General features: G+C 47.7%; 2 protein-coding genes across 4 annotated transcripts in view; one reads left to right on the plus strand and one right to left on the minus strand.

The window, feature by feature from the left end:
* The first annotated feature begins 1,884 nt into the window (after positions 1-1,884).
* SIGLEC15 (sialic acid binding Ig like lectin 15) lies at positions 1,885-11,502 on the plus strand. The gene is made up of 5 exons (XM_075411803.1): positions 1,885-1,936; positions 4,915-5,298; positions 8,622-8,981; positions 9,996-10,026; positions 11,406-11,502. The coding sequence occupies exons 1-5, from the start codon at positions 1,885-1,887 to the stop codon at positions 11,500-11,502; spliced, it is 924 nt and encodes a 307-aa protein (XP_075267918.1).
* A 5,047-nt stretch (positions 11,503-16,549) lies between these two features.
* The window catches only part of EPG5 (ectopic P-granules 5 autophagy tethering factor), a 59,644-nt gene continuing 57,197 nt past the window's right edge, over positions 16,550-18,996 (minus strand). For all 3 annotated transcript variants that reach the window (XM_075410835.1, XM_075410834.1, XM_075410836.1), the window contains one exon: positions 16,550-18,534. In XM_075410835.1, coding sequence (XP_075266950.1) covers positions 18,352-18,534 — 183 coding nt within the window. In that variant the 3' untranslated portion in view covers positions 16,550-18,351. The remainder of the gene's footprint in view (positions 18,535-18,996) is intronic.

Genomic DNA, 18,996 nt, shown 5'->3' on the forward strand with positions numbered 1-18,996 from the left:
ACACAGAGAAGACACGTAATACAGATTGGATAAGGATACAGATCTCTTATTTGCTGTTTCCACCACCCATACCTTCACGTTTCTCTGCTGACAATGGGCATGTATTACTTTTTATAGCTATTAAGGATAGTTTGCAAAGTAGAGCACTAGGTCCTGACCCTCTTGCTCCAGGAGGACGTGAACAGGGACTGAGCAGGGCTCTAAGCCATTAGTTGAAATAATACCACCCCCTGCTGAGTAGCAACAGCTCCAGACACTGCAAATACTAGCCAGGTACTCTGAGCTTCCTCCCAAAAAGTCTGGGAAAACAGAAATCGCTCCCTTCGCAGACATTCAAATCTTGACTAGAACAAAGAAAATGTTCAGAAAACAATGAAGCTACCAAATCTCCAAGTCCCTCCTCTGGGAGCTATTCATAGAACGGTTTGGGTGGGAAGGGACATTTAAAGGCCACTTAGTCCAACCTCCCTGCCATGAGCAGGGACATCTTCACCCAGATCAGGTTGCTCAGATCCCTGTCCAGCCTGGCCTGGAATGTTTCCAGGGATGGGGCATCAACCACCTCCCTGGATAACCTCTGCTAGTGTCTCACCACCCTCAGTGTAAAAAACATCTTCCTCACACGCAATCTAAATCTCCCCTCTTTTGGTTTAAAACCATCACCCCTTGTCCTATTGCAACGGACCCTGATAAAAACAGCAAGTTACAAAGGGCACACACGCAGAGAGTTTAAGAAGCGGTGAGGAGCAAAGGGGGGCCCTGGCATCTCTGCCGGGGGAAGGCACTGGCTCTTGGCACAGCGAAAGCGGCAGGAGCTCCTCAGCAGCATCACCATCTTACCTTGGATCTGGGAGCCCTCCAGTGGCTGCACACCCATCGCTGCCTACAGCGGGCACCGTGTGGGTGCTGCTGTCTCCAAACAGGAGACAGGCAGCGGGACCCTACAGCGGAGCAGCTGCCGAGGGGAGAAGAGAGAGTCGGACAGAGCCCTTCCTCTGGTCCGAAGCAGAAGCAGCACTCCTCAAGCTAAGCCCTGGCAGGGAATAACCTGCCAAGGTTAAACTTCACAGCGTCACGGGATCACCGTATGGGAGATGGAGGGGAGCGTGGTCGGCTCTCCACAAACCCACAGCTCTGCAGATTAGCAAGCTGCACAGTAAAGTTTGTTAAAGCTAAACCCAGAAGGAAAGAGCAAGCACTTGGACAAGGATTCTTGGCAAAAGCTGGAGCTCAGCTTATTTCAAACGGAGGTTAAAAACTAGGAGGAGAACGACTTGCAGCTCGTCAGGGTCATGGGAGTCCGGACAGAGCAGGGTACCAGGGGACTCCAGAGCACTCTTCCACCGCTGAACCCTGACACAAGAGCTCATATGATTTTCAGATAAGAAAGTGGCTTTTTACACCTTCGGGACAACAACATCCTGTGAGAACAAGGATGAAGCGCATTTGGCTTGCAGGCTCTGGGTTCAGGAGGATGAACTACCTCAAGACAGGAGAGCAAGAGTCTCACTTGCCACCTCCTTAGCAGGTTGCAAGGAGTTCCTCCAGACTGGCGAGTTGGCAGCCCTTGAAAGCTTTCCCCTGTTGCACCATCACACACATGGACTGGGTGTTTGCAGCCCCAGTCTGCAGTCCCCTTCCTCTAGCTGGAAAATGGTAATGCTTTAATTCCCCCTGTTGTATTTTTCACATGACTGACCACAAAACTATTAATATCTGAATCCAGAGCTGGTTCAGCTAGACAACTCATTCCCTCCAAGGACAGGAAAACCACAACTTCTTCCATCCTTGGAAAAACCTTTTGTGACTGCAAGGCCAGCAGCTCAGATGTAGTAGAGACGGTTCTGGTTTGCTGGCACACCTCAGAGGAGAACATCAACAAGCATGAGAGAGTTCAGTTTGTTTCTTCTGTGCCTTCTTCGCATCTCCAGGAAGGGTGAGTTCTGAGCTTGCTATGAATCCCTGTCTGATCAGGGCTTTTCTTCTCGCTCTAGTCAAAGGGCCAGGGGAATTGCTTGGTACTGTAAACTCTCCAAGAATTGCACCATCCATCTCTTTGCCTAAAAGGATCATGAAATTTCAGGTGCTTGTGGGAATACTGGAAAAAAACCCAAAGGCTTGTCTCTGCCATTGTTAGAAGTCTTTGGTTTGGTGTTTTTTACATTTCTTGCTTTTTTAACTTGTGCAGGGAGTTAATCATCTAACTTTTCCCCTGCATTGTTGGCTGGATGTAGCATGTTCATCACCACCCAGAAGTGCTGTTTCATGTTCCTAGGACTTAGTATGCATCAGACCCAATTTGGTCCACATCCACTGAGCACTTCAGCTCATGTTTAACTTCAAGTATGCACTTAGGATCCATTAAAATCAATGGGATTCTCTTAGAAGTACTGTTGAATAGTGTTTGGTAGAGCAAGGCTAGTCTCTGTGGTGGTCTCCAGCTCTTGACATTGTCTTCACAACCTTTCCATTCACAATGGGTAGATGTACTGACCTGACAAGCCTTTTCAGGAATTACCTTGTGTAAGGTGTGTAGGCTGTTTGCCTATGACCTTCTCCATTTCTTGTGAGACCTTCAAGCCCAGGAACAAATGGAGGCTGGATATTAGCAAGAGAAAGACCCCCCCCCATGCTGAAGCTTTAAGGTTAAGGTTAATTTATACACAAGATGCCGACAACTCCCTCTGCTCGTAACAGAGGCAAACTGTGTTTCCACAGAAATGGGTGGAGCTAGTAACACTAGAAGCACTTATTTTTAACATTATTTCTCATGTGGAAGGCAAGGGGATGTTTATGGACTAAAAATTATGCTCTTTGTGTAAGATTTTCACAGAACCACAGACTGGTAGGGGTTGGAAAGGGACCTTTGTGGGTCACCCAGTCCAACCCCCTGCCGAAGCAGGGTCACCCAGAGCAGGCTGCACAGGACTGTGTCCAGGCGGGTCCTGAATATCGCCAGAGAAGGAGACTCCACAGCCTCCCTGGGCAGCCTGGGCCAGGGCTCCGTCACCCTCAGAGGGAAGAAGTTCTTCCTCCTGTTCAGCTGGAACTTCCACTGCTTCAGTTTGTGCCCACTGAAAAAAAAATGCAAATCAAAAAGGTGGCAGAGAAAAGCAAATCATGGACGCAAAAGCACATGATCTGCACTTCTCCAAAAGCAAAGGTTACAATGACATGCTGTAAAATGAACAAAATCACATGAAACAAACTAGTAAGCAACAGCGTTTTCTCTTTACGCTACCAGGTCTTTATGGCCAAAGTCCATGAGCTTTCTGGAGCTCCTGCAGCCATCTAGCCTTGTATATCAGATTACCTAGGCTGCTAAAGGTACTCTTATCGTCATAATGAACGATGAGGCAGCCCAACTCCAGATAACAGTAATCAAAATACTGGCTTGGCCCTGATTCCCAAGAGGTAACTTAATGGCAGAGAACTGGTCCTCAGCTGGTCTCTGTTCATTGTCTGGTGCACAATAGATGAATAGGAGCTGCACCACCACCGAGGTATTTTTTAAATACTATGAAGAACAGATATATGAACAAGCAACAAATCTTATCTTAGAGTTTACATGAGTAACCCAACAGCTGAACACCCACAGACCACAGTGAAGCCAGCCAGACCATGGATGGGTGGCAGTTACTTACAGGACGCGTTTACATTTTTTTGCAGTTATTCTCAGCTATCAAGTACACAGCTCCTGATTTAATATAGCCATCAAGTGAGTTTTACAAGACAGGAATGTAGCCACAGACGTTCCTGAAACCACAATCTGCTGCTACAGCTGTTGCAGCTCGCAAGACAGTGGAGAGATACACATATCTACATGGAAAGCACTGCCTGCAGGTGCTGTTTGTTGATACTGTTGGCTCCTCGGGAAGGGAAACAAGACGAGACATTGAGTTTTCCCCATATACTTCAGAGGCAGGGAGTGTACAGTCAGGTGAAGGCTGTGTTCATCACCAGACAGAAATGATCAGAGCAGGTCTGGTGGCAACAAGGTTCAGCTCCCCAGACTGCACCAGGATTAACTGTGACCAAAGCTGGCCAAGAGAGCAAAATCCCATAAGACTGTGGCATCTCATGTGGAAAACTCAGGATTTCCCCTGCCATGACAGCAGGACGAGGCCTGGCTGGGAAGGCACCGGAAGCCAGAGTCCACGCAGTGACGATCTGCTCTGCTAACAGGGAGATGCTTTCCTTACCATCCAGGGCATTCTCCTTCGTACAACAGGAGCCAATACAGGGAACTCGCCTGTTCTCACCAGCCCTCGCATGATGAGTATCTCCAAGTCTTTATTCAGATCCTGTCACCTCTTATGAAAATGGTGCTGCTTTGTGACGATAGCAGCACTGCTTGTTGGAAATGTGAGCTGTCACTACCTTCTCCAGGGGTAATGCAACCACTAATTGAATAGTGCAACAAATACCATAACGTAGGAGTACGTGCGTGCATGCACTCAAGGGCAGGGCTGCTGCACTTACTTGTACTGCAGTCCCTAAAGCTACTGAATACAGGCAACACATATTTCTGGCTTTTTTTTTTCCTCAAAAAAAAAAAAGTCTGTTCCTCCAAGCACATCAACGTCTGCTACCTGCAAAAGACTGTGTTAAACAACTTAGGATGCTACTGGTCACTTGACAAACAGGAGGCTTACTTAAGAATTAAGTCACTTGTAACACGGGCTAGTCAATCCCCTTAGCTCTGCTGCAGACTGGTACCAAATCCAGCCACGGTAACTGAGCTGCGCAACAACCTGCAAGTTCTCAGCAAGAACACCAAGCAGCACAGGGCCCACCACGGGAACAGAGCATCCATTTTCTGAGCAAAAACACAGCTGAGGCAGGAAGGATTCCCAATTTTCCTTTCAAACATTGCAGATAAATCAGTCTTGATAATATTTTTTTTGTTTCTAGGTGTGCAGTCCAATGGTTGGTCTGTTCATGTCCCATCTGATGTTACTGGTGAACTTGGGAAGATGGTTATCCTGCCCTGTACTTTCACACACCCCTACAAAACATTTGACAGGATCCTCACTGCCATTTGGAGGATCAAGGAACCTTACAACGGCACGATAGTTTTCAAGTGCATTAGTCAGAGCACCAGCGAGCTCTGCAAGACTGCCATCAGCTACAAAAACAAATACAAACTGCTTGGCAACCCCCGGCACAAGGACCTTTCCATCAGGATTGACAATCTGACCTGGAGCGACAGCGAGAGATACTTCTGCCGAGTGGAGTTGTCCGGAGATATCCACGACAAGTATGAAAGCAGGAACGGGATAAAGCTGCATTTGATTGGTAAGAGAGCACAAGAGCCAAAGGAGGCAAAGCCACCCCGTAGGGAAGTGAGAGCCACAAGACATGGAGACCAATATGATGGTAACAGAGGCTGACCTGAGATGGTCTTCCAAAGGGTTGGCTTTTCCAGCTCTGGGGGTAATTTCTAACATTTGGGCAGGGAATACTTGTTGCCTTAGGCAGTCTTCCAGTACAAGGTGACGTGCACACCACAGGGGAGGGAACAGGAACAAAACTGGTAAGGAAATAGCCAGGCTCTGGCTGCTGGGGTAAGAGCCAGCCAAGCCTTCAGCATCCCTTCTAATTGCAGGGGGGGCTGGACTAGGTGACCTTTAAAGGTCCCTTCCAACCCAAACCATTCTGTGATTCGATGCTGTGCAGGCAGCAGAGAACCAAGCTGGGGTCAGCAGCCCATGGGGTGGGGTTTAAAGATGTCTTTGTTATCAAGATCTGAAACAGAGAGCCTGACTGCCAAGTACGTGTTAGAGAATGTAAACATGTGCAGGCTTGGATGGTAGCAGGGTCCTTGGAAGACCAAATATCCAGCTTCCATGTGCCACAGGCCTAAACAGCTCCAGAGCTGGAAATATTAAGCACAAACAGCCTTAAAAAGAGCTTTGATGAACAAATGTCAAACCTGAGAAGCTGGCAGTCTCTGTTAAACCCTAAAGCTCCTTGGGCTCCTCTGACCATTGAGCTGCACCCAGATTAGAGGACATAAACTGGAGCTTCACATCCTCTTCAACGTTCTTACTATCTGCAGCTTGGGCTGAAACACTGTTTTGAATCCTGAGAAAAAAAGCCCTGAGCTTAACTATAACTGGCTGGAAGCAGGGTCTCCGGCTGCCACGGTCCCATTAGCTAAGCACACCCGATCCTGTCCTTCTGGAGAGCACACGGTCCCAGGCTCCTCCAGTATTCGCCAAGGGATCACTTAGAAACCACAGGGGCAACAGGCATAAGGCAAATCATCTCTGAGGCAACATTAGACAACAGCTGCATGAGGTGAAAAGTCCATCCACAGGCTTGACACGCATGGAAGTGACATTGTGATCCCCAAATGAGCTTGGGACCCGTTGCAATAGCTGTTGGATGGACATACACAGGGTGTTGCTCATTCCTGCGGAGCCTGTAGTCTCAATAGACACGGGGAAGGAAAGAAACACATAGAGGTGAACTTCACAGCAGCCAAAATCCGAGTCTCAAAGTCACACGCTGCCCAGCAGCACCCACTGAAGCCTACACACTACTCATAGTACAGAAACCCACCACAAGAGCTCACTGCCGCAGCAGGACTCATTTTTTCTGTCAGATGAATAATATGGCTAAAAAAACCCTGCTTTTAGAGCTGCTCAGCACAGTAGGGACGCGGCAGAGGAAGCAGGGGCGAGCCTCCAGCACAGACCACACAGCCCCGGCTGTGCCCCTCCATGCCCGGGGCTCCCGCAGAGCCTGTGCATCCCCAGGCTGTGACGTGTTTTGTTCAGACCCAGCGTTCAGTTATAAGGAGAGCCCGTTCAGGAAAGCGCTAATCCCACTTCCCCCATCCAGAATCACAGAATGGTAGGGGTTGGAAGGGACCTCTGTGGGTCATCTAGTCCAACCCTCCTGCCGAAGCAGGGTCACCTACAGCAGCCCTTCGAGACCCAGGCGGCCCCAGGAACAGACTCAGACCTCACCCTCGAGGGCAGAGGTCCCATGTGTTGGATGATTCTGCTTGTGAAGTGAAACCGCCTTACACCTGCCGTGCACTGCGGGCATCCAGATGGGACCTAAGGATGAGCTCAGTTACTTCTCAGGAACTGCTGCGCAGTCGAGTCACTTACAGCAGCTCCCAAGCACCCACACACACACAGCATGGCCATGGGTCTCCTTCTCCTGGAGCAGCTCCCAAGCACCCACACACACAGCATGGCCATAGGTCTCCTTCACCTGCAGTAGCTCCTAAGCACCCACACACACAGCATGACCAGGGCAGGACAGCTGCAAAATCTGTCTCTCAGGCACTGTCTGGATTTTAACATCAGAGGAATGACAACATAGGCAGATACGGTACCCAGCCTGCACGCCGCTTCGGGACTGGGCCCTGACAGTATGAACAGCAGGGGTTAAATAATGCCTAAAAGGTTAAACATGCAGACACATGACACAAAATTAGCACAGCTAGCTTTCTTATGCATCAATCCTCCAGGTTCCCACTCCTCCTGCACTACGGGTATCAACAGACAAAGGGGAAGACGTGCTGCAGGTGGCTGCAAGCTATATATTTGTTGCCTAGCTTGACAAAAAATGAAATCAATATTGAACAGCTTGTCCTCCGTGGGGACACGCATTTACCTCCCTCCAGTTTTCACTATGCCTTTAGAAACCAAATGCATGAAATGGGTCAACAGGTCTATCAAGAGAGGACCAATGGGTAAGACAACCTTGGTGATACCAACTACACTTCCTTAGCAGACTAGACCAAAGACAACACACTCAATGGTGCCTCTCAACATTTTGCATGCCCCAAACGATCTTTACCACTGTTCATTCAGTCACACAATCCCCTCTGCTACAAATACAGGACAAGAAATTAGTGGCCCTATCTTGGTATTGGTGCGCTACCACAAAGCAGCCAGGAACCTATACCACCTGTCATTACAGGGCTAGAAGAAAAGGTCAAAAATAGGTTGTAGCAAAGAGTTGAAATGTTCCCTGTCCATAATTTGCCAAATCTGGCAAGTTTCAGACGCTGAGCAAAGGGCGCGCACAAACAGATCCCTCCACGTGTGCTCTGGAGGTCAGAGACCAAGGGAACAGCCACAAGACCCTTGCAGGAGAGCACCATGGTTGCCTCCTCCTGGACCATGTGCAGATCAGCCAGTTCGAAAAGGTCACCAGCAGCACCCATGCCTATGTCATGGATAGGACTGGGCTGCGATTCAAGGTGCAGCTGCAGAAAGCAACTCATCTTCATGCATGATTGCCCTCTCACAGCACAGTGCCTCTGCCTTCTGCCACCGCAGAAGGTTACAAAGGCTGAAGTTGACCAAAGCTCAGAAAATTGTGTAAGACATTATGGGGATAAAACACAAATGGAGCACACATCCTTGCACCCAGGCTTTGCTGGGTGAAGCCCTTTGCTCCTCTGTACAACACAAGCAGGGTGGGAAAACCTAGGAGAAAAAAGTGCCAAGAAAAACAAGGAAGAGGAAGTTTGATCCCAACGTTACCCTGACACATCACACTGAGGGTCCACCAAGTGCTCATTTTAGGTGTTCTGTGCAAGACCTGCCTTTGAAGCCTGGCACAATTTCCCTCCTCTGTTGCAATTTCTGCAGCTGCCCCCCGGATCATCAACATCACGGTCATCTCCAATGGGGATCAGACCTTCCAGGCACGCTGCACAGCCGAGGGCGAGCCAGCGCCCACTCTCACCTGGACCGGACCCCCCAACAGCAACCTCACCTCCACCACCAGCATGAACCACCGCGTCACCAAGGAGCTCCGGTACCTGACCCATGACGGAAAATACACCTGCACGGCTGTCAACGGCCACGGGAGAGCAGAGGGGACCGTGTACTTCTATAAATTCAAAGCATCCAACAGCTCCTTTTTCCTGATACTGATTTTTGTTCCACTGGGGATAAAAGTGCTCATTTTCCTGGTGATACTGGGCTTCGCCTTTTTCTCAAGAGGAGGTATGTATCGCTGTTTGCCTCGGTAGTCTTCCTCCACCAGACTGATAACCAGCGATGGGATGTGGCAGATAAAAGTCAGGGAGGAGGGGTTGGTTATATTTTGTTTCTTTTTTTAAAATATGATTTTCCACCCTAGAAGAAGGACATTTCCAGTGGGAAATCTAAGAACAAGTAAGAGGGACCTCCTGGCTGGCCAGTCGCAGCCTGCAGATGGGAGGTCTCACTTGGGAAGCAATCTTTGAAAAGACAGAGGGAGCAGGAGTCTCCCTGCACCTCAGTACAAAGGTTAATGACCTACCATGGGCAATTAGCAGAGAACACGCTGCCTACACAACCAGATTTTAAACTTTTTTTTTTTCTTGAAGTGGACTAATTACTACCTCTTCCCCTATAGCCCATGGGCAGGACTTACCTTTGCTACATCACACACAACAGTTCAGTCTCTTGGCGTGGGCATCCTCATTTTACAGACCATCCCTCTTGGTCCCTCAGGCATCACTACCCGGGTGCTTCCCAATCATTCAGTGAAATCCCACCTTCCAGCCACATCAGAGCTAGGAGAGCAGGGACAGCCCAGCTCGTATGAGATGAGCATCAGCTCATGGACTGAGGGATGAGAACTCCAAGAAGCCCGGAGGCTCCCAGCCCACTACCCTGCTGTGCAATGGCGAGGGGAGGAGGGGACCAGGAAGGACTCTGGGTTCTGCCTTTCTGGTGGGACAAGATGTCACATCACCATTACTCATCTATAGACACAGTCTGATGTCAACACCTTGTGAAAGCCACCACTTGCCTCAAACTGTAGAATCCGTAAGACAAATCAGAAACGCTTTGCTCCTTATACTCCCACTCTCATGAAGGGGACCACGCGCCTGACCAAAGGTCTTCTCCCCACTCCCTGGGGTGCCATCACCACCCTCTCTAGTGCAGCTTACCAACAGCTCTAGGTCAGTCCTGTCTCTGCAGCTCACTCCGACCACATTGCTAACCCACGTCTTCCTTCCCACTTCGCAGGTCCCTCCTCTGCCCCATCCAGCCTGGCCCGGTAAGGACATCCTGCCTTCTACTCATGTTACCCCACAGGAGGGTGGAGATGGCTAAGGAAAGAAATGCAATGTGTCCTTGGTCTTGGCAACAACCTTCTGGCCTGAGAGCAGGCTCCTGGCAAAGGACAGGGTTGGGCTGAGGGCCAGGGAGCTGGTGTGAGGGACCAGGGCTTGGGCATCGCTGGGAGGAGGCTCTGGCTTGGGTACAGCTGAGAAGAGACCCCACTGATGTGAGGACAAGGGACTAGGGCAGCAGATTAGAGAGACCACAGCACATGGACGCTACAGCAGCAAAGGGCTAGCAGAAGTTGGGATGGGGCATAGGCCCAGAGCGTGGCAGGAAACCACATTAAATGAGTAAACGAACCACTCACTCGAGGGAAAGGCAAGGGGAACAGGCTGGGATGGGATCTGTGCTAGGCTGAGGAACGATGAGCAACAGAGGGAAAACTGTGCAACAGAAACCTTCCCCTCCCTCTGCACCTCAGTCTCTAATGGGGCAGGAAGAGGGCCCACACCAAAGCCGATGAGAGCTGTCAATTGTAGAAAAGGGATGGAGATGCCAAGCAGTCCACCTCAGAGCCAGCTCAGGTGTGGCAGGGCCCGACGCTTTGACTGGCATCCATGCCACACTCCCACAGCGCCCTTGGCATTTCCCATTACCCAGCACAACACTGACCCTGGACACCCCTTACGGCTCTAGTGGCCAAGCTAGGAAGGGATGGGGGGAAAAAAGCCAAACTAGAAAACAAAAACAACCCTTAGACTAAACCTAAAGAAGCTGTACCTGAGGTCAGCGTAATTACATCTGCCCAAGACTGCTCCCTTCCAACCCCAGTTATCCCTCTGGTCTCTCCTTCCCTCACCTTACCCAAGAAAGATGGCCATCTCAGCAGGACAGTCAAGTATACAGCATCAGGACACGGCCAAAGAGGCAACGGGGAATTTAATCCTAGTTAAATTCGTAATAATTATTTGCAAAAGCATAGTTTTGCTGATTTAACAGCGTCTAAATCATACTGCACCCTTGACTGTATTTGTATAGATACATGAATGGATAAAAGGTTAAGAACAAAGATCCTCCATGCTCTGCGTGAGAAGATCCTTCTCAGGAGACGTTTGCAGCTCCTGAGGCTCTGAGCAGCAGGACACTAGTAGTAGTCAGTGCTAACGGTGTGGGAGATCACTCTGGATGCTTTAAGATGTAAAACATAAGATGCAACTCAGATGCTTAAAAACTACCTGCTGCAGAGGGGAGGATCCGTATCAGTATTGCAGACACTCACTCTGACACTCCTTCACTACTAGCTGAAGCCTCTTAGAAAGCCTAGAGCAGCCAGAAATGTGTCTTCACCTTATTTACTTCTTCTACCACCAGGCCACAGCTGCAAGACTCCACCTATGAAAACTTTGACCGCAGACACGGCGGCAGCCAGACTTTGCCTGCAGAAAGGACAGCATCGAGACGGAGCTGAGGACCTGGGTGGTCTCATCCGCACCCCCCGGCACGGTTCGAGCTCCTGTCGACTCCACACAAGGGTGCCTTTTCCCAGTGAACATAAGACTGCTGGTGACTGATGCACAGAAGGTCAAACAGGCCTTGCAGGTGGATGACTTCCATCCCTGTTCTTCCTTACAAGCAAGAACAATCTTTGCAGGGAAAGCAGAAGAAAGAAAAGAGAAAACAAAGAGGGCTGCAGCTGGAAGAAGAGAAGAGGACCTACACAGGACGCCAGTTCTAACCAACCTGTGTGTTTTTAGCCTGTATCAGACAGCGTTTAGCAAGCAGATAGCAGTCTACCATCTTCTCACATCTTTTTGCTTTGGCATTTTTCAGATATTACTTAAAAAAAAGGCAGTTTTCACCACTCTACTTGTCAAACCACTTGCAGCTTCCTAGAGCCAGCAAGTGAACTATTTTCACATTTCAAATACCAGCTGTGAAAAAGACACTGCTGGAAATTCTGCAAGAGTTTATTATTATTATTATTAATTATTATATTCCTTAACTTCCAGAAGACCTTATTCAAGAGTTTCAAGGAAGTCTTAACTTTCAAGAGGAGTCCAAGCAAAAAGGAAAAGAGGTTTTCCGAAAGCTGGTAGAGCTGAAAGCAAGACATGCAAGTGGTGGTCTGTATTGTAACTCTACTGCAGCTCCTAGTGCACATGTGCACACACCAGCAGAATCTCAGAGCTTTGTGATAACCATGCTGTGAAAATATTCCAATAAACCAAATTGGTTTCCCCTCCCCGGCCTCAAAAAAAGCCAAGGAAAACTATTTCTAAACAGTTTCCACTTCTGTGTTACATTAAAAAGTTCCTTTAAGGTCTGACTACTCATTTCTCAGATTCTTCTGAGATGAAGTCCTTATTATAAAGTCACTGGTCACCCACAGACAAGTACCTAACCCAACTGTGAACGTGCTCCAAGACCAGGTGGATTGACCCAGCTTACGGTACAGGATGATACAAGTCAACCTGGAGTCTTGGTCAGGCAGATGAAAGTCCAGAAGAGGGCTGTGAAGAGCGATGGGTTGGCATAGAGGAGGAGGAGAAAGAATGAAAAAAGACAGAGCGATAAGAATCTCCTTTAGATTTATATTACTGGATTCGATGCTCTGTCTAATCATTTCAGTGCAGCAGCTCCAAAACTCCTCATTAACAATCTCGCTCCCGGTAACAACCATCACTGACTAGGAGCCCAAGCTGCTACTGAATTACCACCAAGGCTCTGGTCCTGCTTGCAAGCTCACCCCCAGCCTGTTATCATTTTAAAATACATCTGGCACTGGCAAAGTACAGTGTGGCTTTAAATGACCTGGCCAGGACAACAAGAAAAAAAAGGAAAGGAAAAAAAAAAAGCATGAAAATATCTGAATCTAATCTTTTAAATTCCCAGTTTAAAATCCCAATTTTGGTAAAGCTAGGTTTAATAAAAATAGGAAAAGATGCAACAAGGAAAGGGAAGTCACAGTAGACAGCATAGACATGTGGACCAGTCAGTTCAAGTTTCACAGGAAGAAAGGGACCTCAGAGATATTAATGTGACAAACTAAATTGAATTTTTGAGCCCTTATGATTTATAGACATAGATTGTGTGCCCTGGTTGCCAAGAAGGCCAAAGGCATCCTGGGGTGCATTAAGCAGAGTGGCCAGCAGGTCGAGGGAGGTTCTCCTCCCTATCTACACTGCCCTGGGGAGGCCCCATCTGGAGTATTGTGACCAGTTCTGGGCTCCCCAGTTCATGAAAGATGAAGAGCTACTGGAGAGAGTCCAGCGGAGGCCTACAAGGATGGTGAGGGGACTGGAACATCTCTCTTACGAGGAGAGGCTGAGGGAGCTGGGCTTGTTCAGCCTGGAGAAGAGAAGGCTGAGAGGGGGCCTAATATATACTTACAAATATCTGAAGGGTGGGTGTCAGGAGGACAGAGGTCCCTTCCAATCCCCGTCATTCTGTGATTAGAGTAATGAGAACCCATTTCTGCCTGAGTATGGGATTGAAGCTTGGCTTATGGGATTCTTCTGTTGGAAACTATTTCTTTAATTCCAGTAGCTTGGGTCCAAACAGAACCATCAGACCTCATGTCCCAAAACCACTTGGGAGGCACCCAGTGTGCCCTGTTGCACATTATCAGCACGCTGCTTGCTGCCAGCACATCACAAAATTACTGCTGTACCTTAGATGTCAGGAAACTCACAGATCAGCACTGTCCAGCCTTTACTTACTCGGCTTCCAGAGCACAACCCACACTAGTCCAGCAAACAGGAGAACAAGAATGTCCAGGTACAGGTACCCACCCCACCCCTGCACACTATGGAAGGCACAGAAAGGAGCTTTCCCAAATCTTGCCCCTCTCCGCGGTGAGGGACCTCTTTCCATCTCAACCCCTGCAGGACTGATCTTCAAAGAGTCTCCTCTCAACATTTCCCGCTCACGGTTTAGTCCTTTGGAAGGCAAAATGTGCAGGGTGATGTGCAGAGGAGAGTCCTCATAAACAACAAAATGGAGTGGAAGGAGCCCACTTCAGTGTACGTGCACTGAAGAAGTGTAAAGAACTGCCTCCAGGACAGCACAGTGGGGAAAGTTCTCACACCTCTTCTGAGAAATCAGCACAACCAAGTGCCTCTCAAGCAGGGAACAAGCAGGAGGAATGAAGAGGTCCATGTGCAGTCGCAGGCCTACAGTCTCACTGGGATGACAAGAGATGCTGCAGGATAGCTCACAAGCCTGGAGTGCTGCTACGGATGGATACCATTTCTTCAGGATGGACCACCTGGGACAGTGAGGACAAGGAGCTGTCCTGTATGCGAGAGAGCAGCAGGAATGCACCGGGCGCTGACCAGGGGCAGATGATGAGCCAGCGGAAAGGTTCTGGCTCAGGATTAGCAGGCCAAGAAACACAGGCAATGGCCTGGTGGACGTTTACTACAGACTGTCAGCCCAGGAAGTAGATAAGGCCATCTTCAGAAATGCCCAGAAACATCAAACAAGCCCTTTGTTGGCAGGCCCTGGCCCTCAGAGGCGACTCAAACCAGTATCTACTGGAGGGACAAAACACGGCAGGACGCAGGAACCACTGTCTGCACATTCCACACATCGTGCTGCTCAGACTGTCAAGAAGGCCAATGGCATTCTGGGGTGCATTAGGAGTGTGGCCAGCAGGTTGAGGGAGGTTCTCCTTCCCCTCTACTCTGCCCTAGTGAGGCCTCATCTGGAGTCCTGTGTCCAGTGCTGGGCTCCCCAGTTCAAGAAAGATGAGGAGCTACTGGAGAGAGTCCAGCGGAGGGCTACAAGGATGATGAGGGGACTGGAGCATCTCTCCTACAAGGAAAGGCTGAGGGAGCTGGGCTTGTTCAGCCTGAAGAAGAGAAGGCTGCGAGGAGACCTTATAAATGCTTATAAATATCTTAAGGAAGGGTGGGTGTCAGAAGGATGGGGCCAAGCTCTTTTCAGTAGTGCCCAGTGACGGGACAAGGGGCAACAGGCACAAACTGAAGCAGAGGAAGTTCCGTCTGAACATGAGGAAGAACTTCTTCCCTCTGAGGGTGACGGAGCCCTGGCCCAGGCTGCCCAGGGAGGTTGTGGAGTCTCCTCTGGAGATATTCAAGACCCACCTGGACAAGGTCCTCTGCAACCTACTGTAGGTGACCCTGCTTCGGCAGGAGGGTTGGACTGGGTGACCCACAGAGGTCCCTTCCAACCCCTACCATTCTGTGATTCTGGGATTTTGTGACTTCTGGTCTTCCACTCCCCTGACTTACGTTAACACCACATTCAGCTGTTGTGTCCATTTCCCTGTATGGCCTTACTTTCTTCACAAATATTTCAGCTGCAACCCACAGGCAACAACCCATCCCAGTGCAACGACTGCGAGTCAAAGATTCAGAAAGCCACAGATATTCCTTCTCTGACTACACTGCACAAATTATCCAAAAGGCACGCTTGTTAAGTGGCTGACATTCCAGTTTCATCTCTTCCCACCACAGTCTACAGTGCCAAAACCACAAAACTCGGTTTTCCTCAGAGACTACCTGGTTACATTCACGATGTGAAAAAGAACACTGCAGTTTGGGGCAGGACAGAGGGTGGGAGATGCTGAGAACGTGAAAGTCTTTCCAGTAAAACTAGAAGAAACAAAAAGTCAGCCTTTCGGGCATCATTTGGACGATGACACTCCACGTCCTGGAGCACACATCCGTGACTCTGCCAGTGGATCTGTTAGTTCATAGAACTTCTCCCCTGTACTTGAGGAAAGCACAGATTCAGACTTCTACCACTACCACGCTCACCAAGAAGCCACAAGACTGGTTTGTGGGTGACACAAGCAGTAGCTCGTGGTGAATTCTCCCTAGTTCTTAGGACCTACCATGGTATTCAGAGTATACTTTAACAACAACAACAAAAAAATCATTTTCATCACAATTATTAGATCAAGAAATGGGAAAAGAGTCAACAGCATCACTCCTATTCCATTTTAGGCAGCTATTTATTCAAGCAGCTGTTTCAATGGTCAAGGCAAATTGCCATGATGATGGTGTTGACAGTGTTTGCTGACAGCAGCAGCTCCAGCCTGGTCCAGCCCTGCCCACCCATACAGCCCTCGGCAAGAACATCGTATCACCAGCACTGGAGACAGAGCTTTCCCCCACTTCCCTACACACCACCAGCTTTCCCCTCATCTGGGATAAACACCAAACTCCACAGCCCGCGTCAGTTGTGGGGGGTACTGAAAGACCCAAACCAGTGTGCCATCCTACGTCACATTATCAGAAAGGCTTGAAGAATTTTGCCAGGAAGAAATGTTATTTCTTCCATTATGCAGATGAGCTTTCTCCTGGGTTCTGGGCACAAAACCAGGCTGTGGTACCCCATACATGTTAAACCCAGGACCCCAAAGTGAACAGCCTCCAACTCTCCATCAACTGAGAAACTGCATGGCATTCCCCCACCATACTTTCCTCTCCAAGAACAACTGTGTATTACTTGATGTGGATTCTTCCAGCAAGTTGAAGATACTATGGTATTTGTCACAGTTTACTTTATTTTTCTTCTTTATTTTGCATGGTCTTTGCAGACATAGCACGTTATAAATACAACATTTGTAAAAACTCAACAGCTGAACCAATACGCCATTTCAAAAGTGCATCTCAAACATATATTTCTGACTTTTTCACATTTTTACGCAACTGATCAATACACTGAATCTAACAAAACCAGTGCTTTTAAGTCTTGTAGGGGGCAGGGGGGGAAAAGGGGGAGCAGCAGAATGTATTCTTCCAGATGTGAATTTTCCAAAAGTGTCTGTTAAAAAACATGCTGCATCGGTATCTGGTTAGTATAGAGAAGGATGTACATATGTATATACATGTATATATATTTATAGGCTCGCAGATAGAGCAAAGAACTCTAAGACCACATTAAGATGAAGGTGATCTAATGACCCAGCTGGCATAGTTTGCAGAATCCGTCACGAAAAAGGCGATTTGTTCTCCAGCACCAGAACCACAGTTTGGAGCAACACTTCAGAGCGTTATTGGCCAGACAGCAGGTAGCACATTTCCCTCCCCTGGTGACCAGAACTCATGCTTTAACGTTTAACCATGTTCTAAACATAAAGGCACAGTTAATGGAGGAAGAGAAGAAGTGATCATTGTTCCTTCATAGATGTGTACAGATTGGGACTGCAGGACCTCGGGCCACCTCAACTAGATCAGTGATAAAAGGGACAATGTCAGACAAGCAACTGGGGAAACTTGCCTCCTGCTTTCCCTGAACAAAGGTGCATCTTATGATCAGACAAGGCAACAAAACCAGCGATCATTCAGCTGAAACAATAGATTTACAGGCTCATGGTTCATGCTTTGGCAATAGAATGCTAACAAATGATCACCAAAATTAATACAAGATTAAGACAAGAAAAATACCTTTTCACAGTGTCATCTAAAATCCTGTCATGTCATGTCCAGCTAGGCAGAAAAAACTCAAGTGGTGAGAGTCCACTTGTTAAATCAGTATTTCCTAAACAACCAGACTTTCAGAATAAATGAATCTTATCTAACATGAACATAACTGACTGTTCCCTTCCCAGACACTGGGGATCCACAAAATTTGTCTCTGGATTTAAATTGCTCAGCTTAAAGAACTTGGCTAGAAGTTACTCACATTTAATCAAGCAATATGGATGCAGGCTCACTAATACGTAGAAAAATAGGAAAAACCAAAGCTGTTTAGTTCAAATTTTAGTCTGTATTTAAAGCAGTGGGAGAAGATTGTAGGCATGCCTTCCAACTACACATTTCTGTTGGATAGCAAAAAAACAACAAAATTTAAAATACTATCTTTCCAAACACAGGGATTTCACAAGTCTCCAGACACACACTCACATAAGATGCAGAGGTATCCTGGTTAAGAAAGTCAAAACCTCTTTTTTGTACACTATCCCCCAACTCACTCTGAACTGACCTGAGTGATGACACATTGGAAAAAAAAAAAGGCACAAAGCAAAAACTTAATGCTACAGGATGAGCTTTGCTGTCTAACGATTTGCACATCTATTGTTAGATATACTCCTCTCAGATGTGCACCGTACACAGGAAGATATTCAAGTGTTTTCAGTCAACAAAAAACCGAGCAATTCCACAGGCCTACAAATGAAAAGAGAAGAAAGCCTTAAAGAGGAGAAAATTTGCTCGTGTGCAGTTCCCATTCACATTTCTGACAAGTGAAGTGGAACTCTGAAGGTAAAAAATGCGTGTGCAATAACAAGATTATATATAAACCAGAGTAATCAACATTGCACGATGATTTTGCAAGCTCAGTACTGCTATCGTATGCTGTCCAAATAATGCACTTCTGGGTACAGAGTGTTAATAAGCAGAGCCAAGAGATTATTGCCATCTCGAAGACAATGTTCTGGATGCTTGATGAACTGAGAAGCCTGGGAGAGCTGCTCTTGATAATCCACATACTGTTTGTTTGATGCCATAGCTTCAAGAGCATTCAGTGCCTATAGATATAAGGGAAAATTCTGTTAGCTGTGTGTACTTTGGTCCATAACAAACCAGTTCATGAGCCACCACATGCACAATTCCACTATACGATCCTTATCTGCCAGAGAACCCAGAGTATTAGGAACAAAACGTTCGTAAAATGCAACCACATAATGGCATTTAAAGTCAATCCGTATTTTTCAAGCTGTTCCTTCCCCGAGACCAATGCAACTGTTCTACCAAGGCTTGCTAGGATTCTTTTACCCAAATACTGTCAAATATTTACTCCATGAACTCGAGAAAAGGTTTTAGATAACCAACACCAAAATACAAACTGCAACATACTTAAGTATTCATTTCAGGCTGTTCTTCTGAACATTTTTGACTTCCATAAAAGTATTATCTTGCTCCCATTAAAAATATTGTAGAGATGATGTTAAGTTGGAAATCATATGTAAAAGAGCCTAGGCAGAGCCTAT

This window comes from Opisthocomus hoazin, chromosome Z (genome assembly GCF_030867145.1).
Source record: "Opisthocomus hoazin isolate bOpiHoa1 chromosome Z, bOpiHoa1.hap1, whole genome shotgun sequence".
In the NCBI taxonomy this organism is placed as follows: domain Eukaryota; kingdom Metazoa; phylum Chordata; class Aves; order Opisthocomiformes; family Opisthocomidae; genus Opisthocomus; species Opisthocomus hoazin.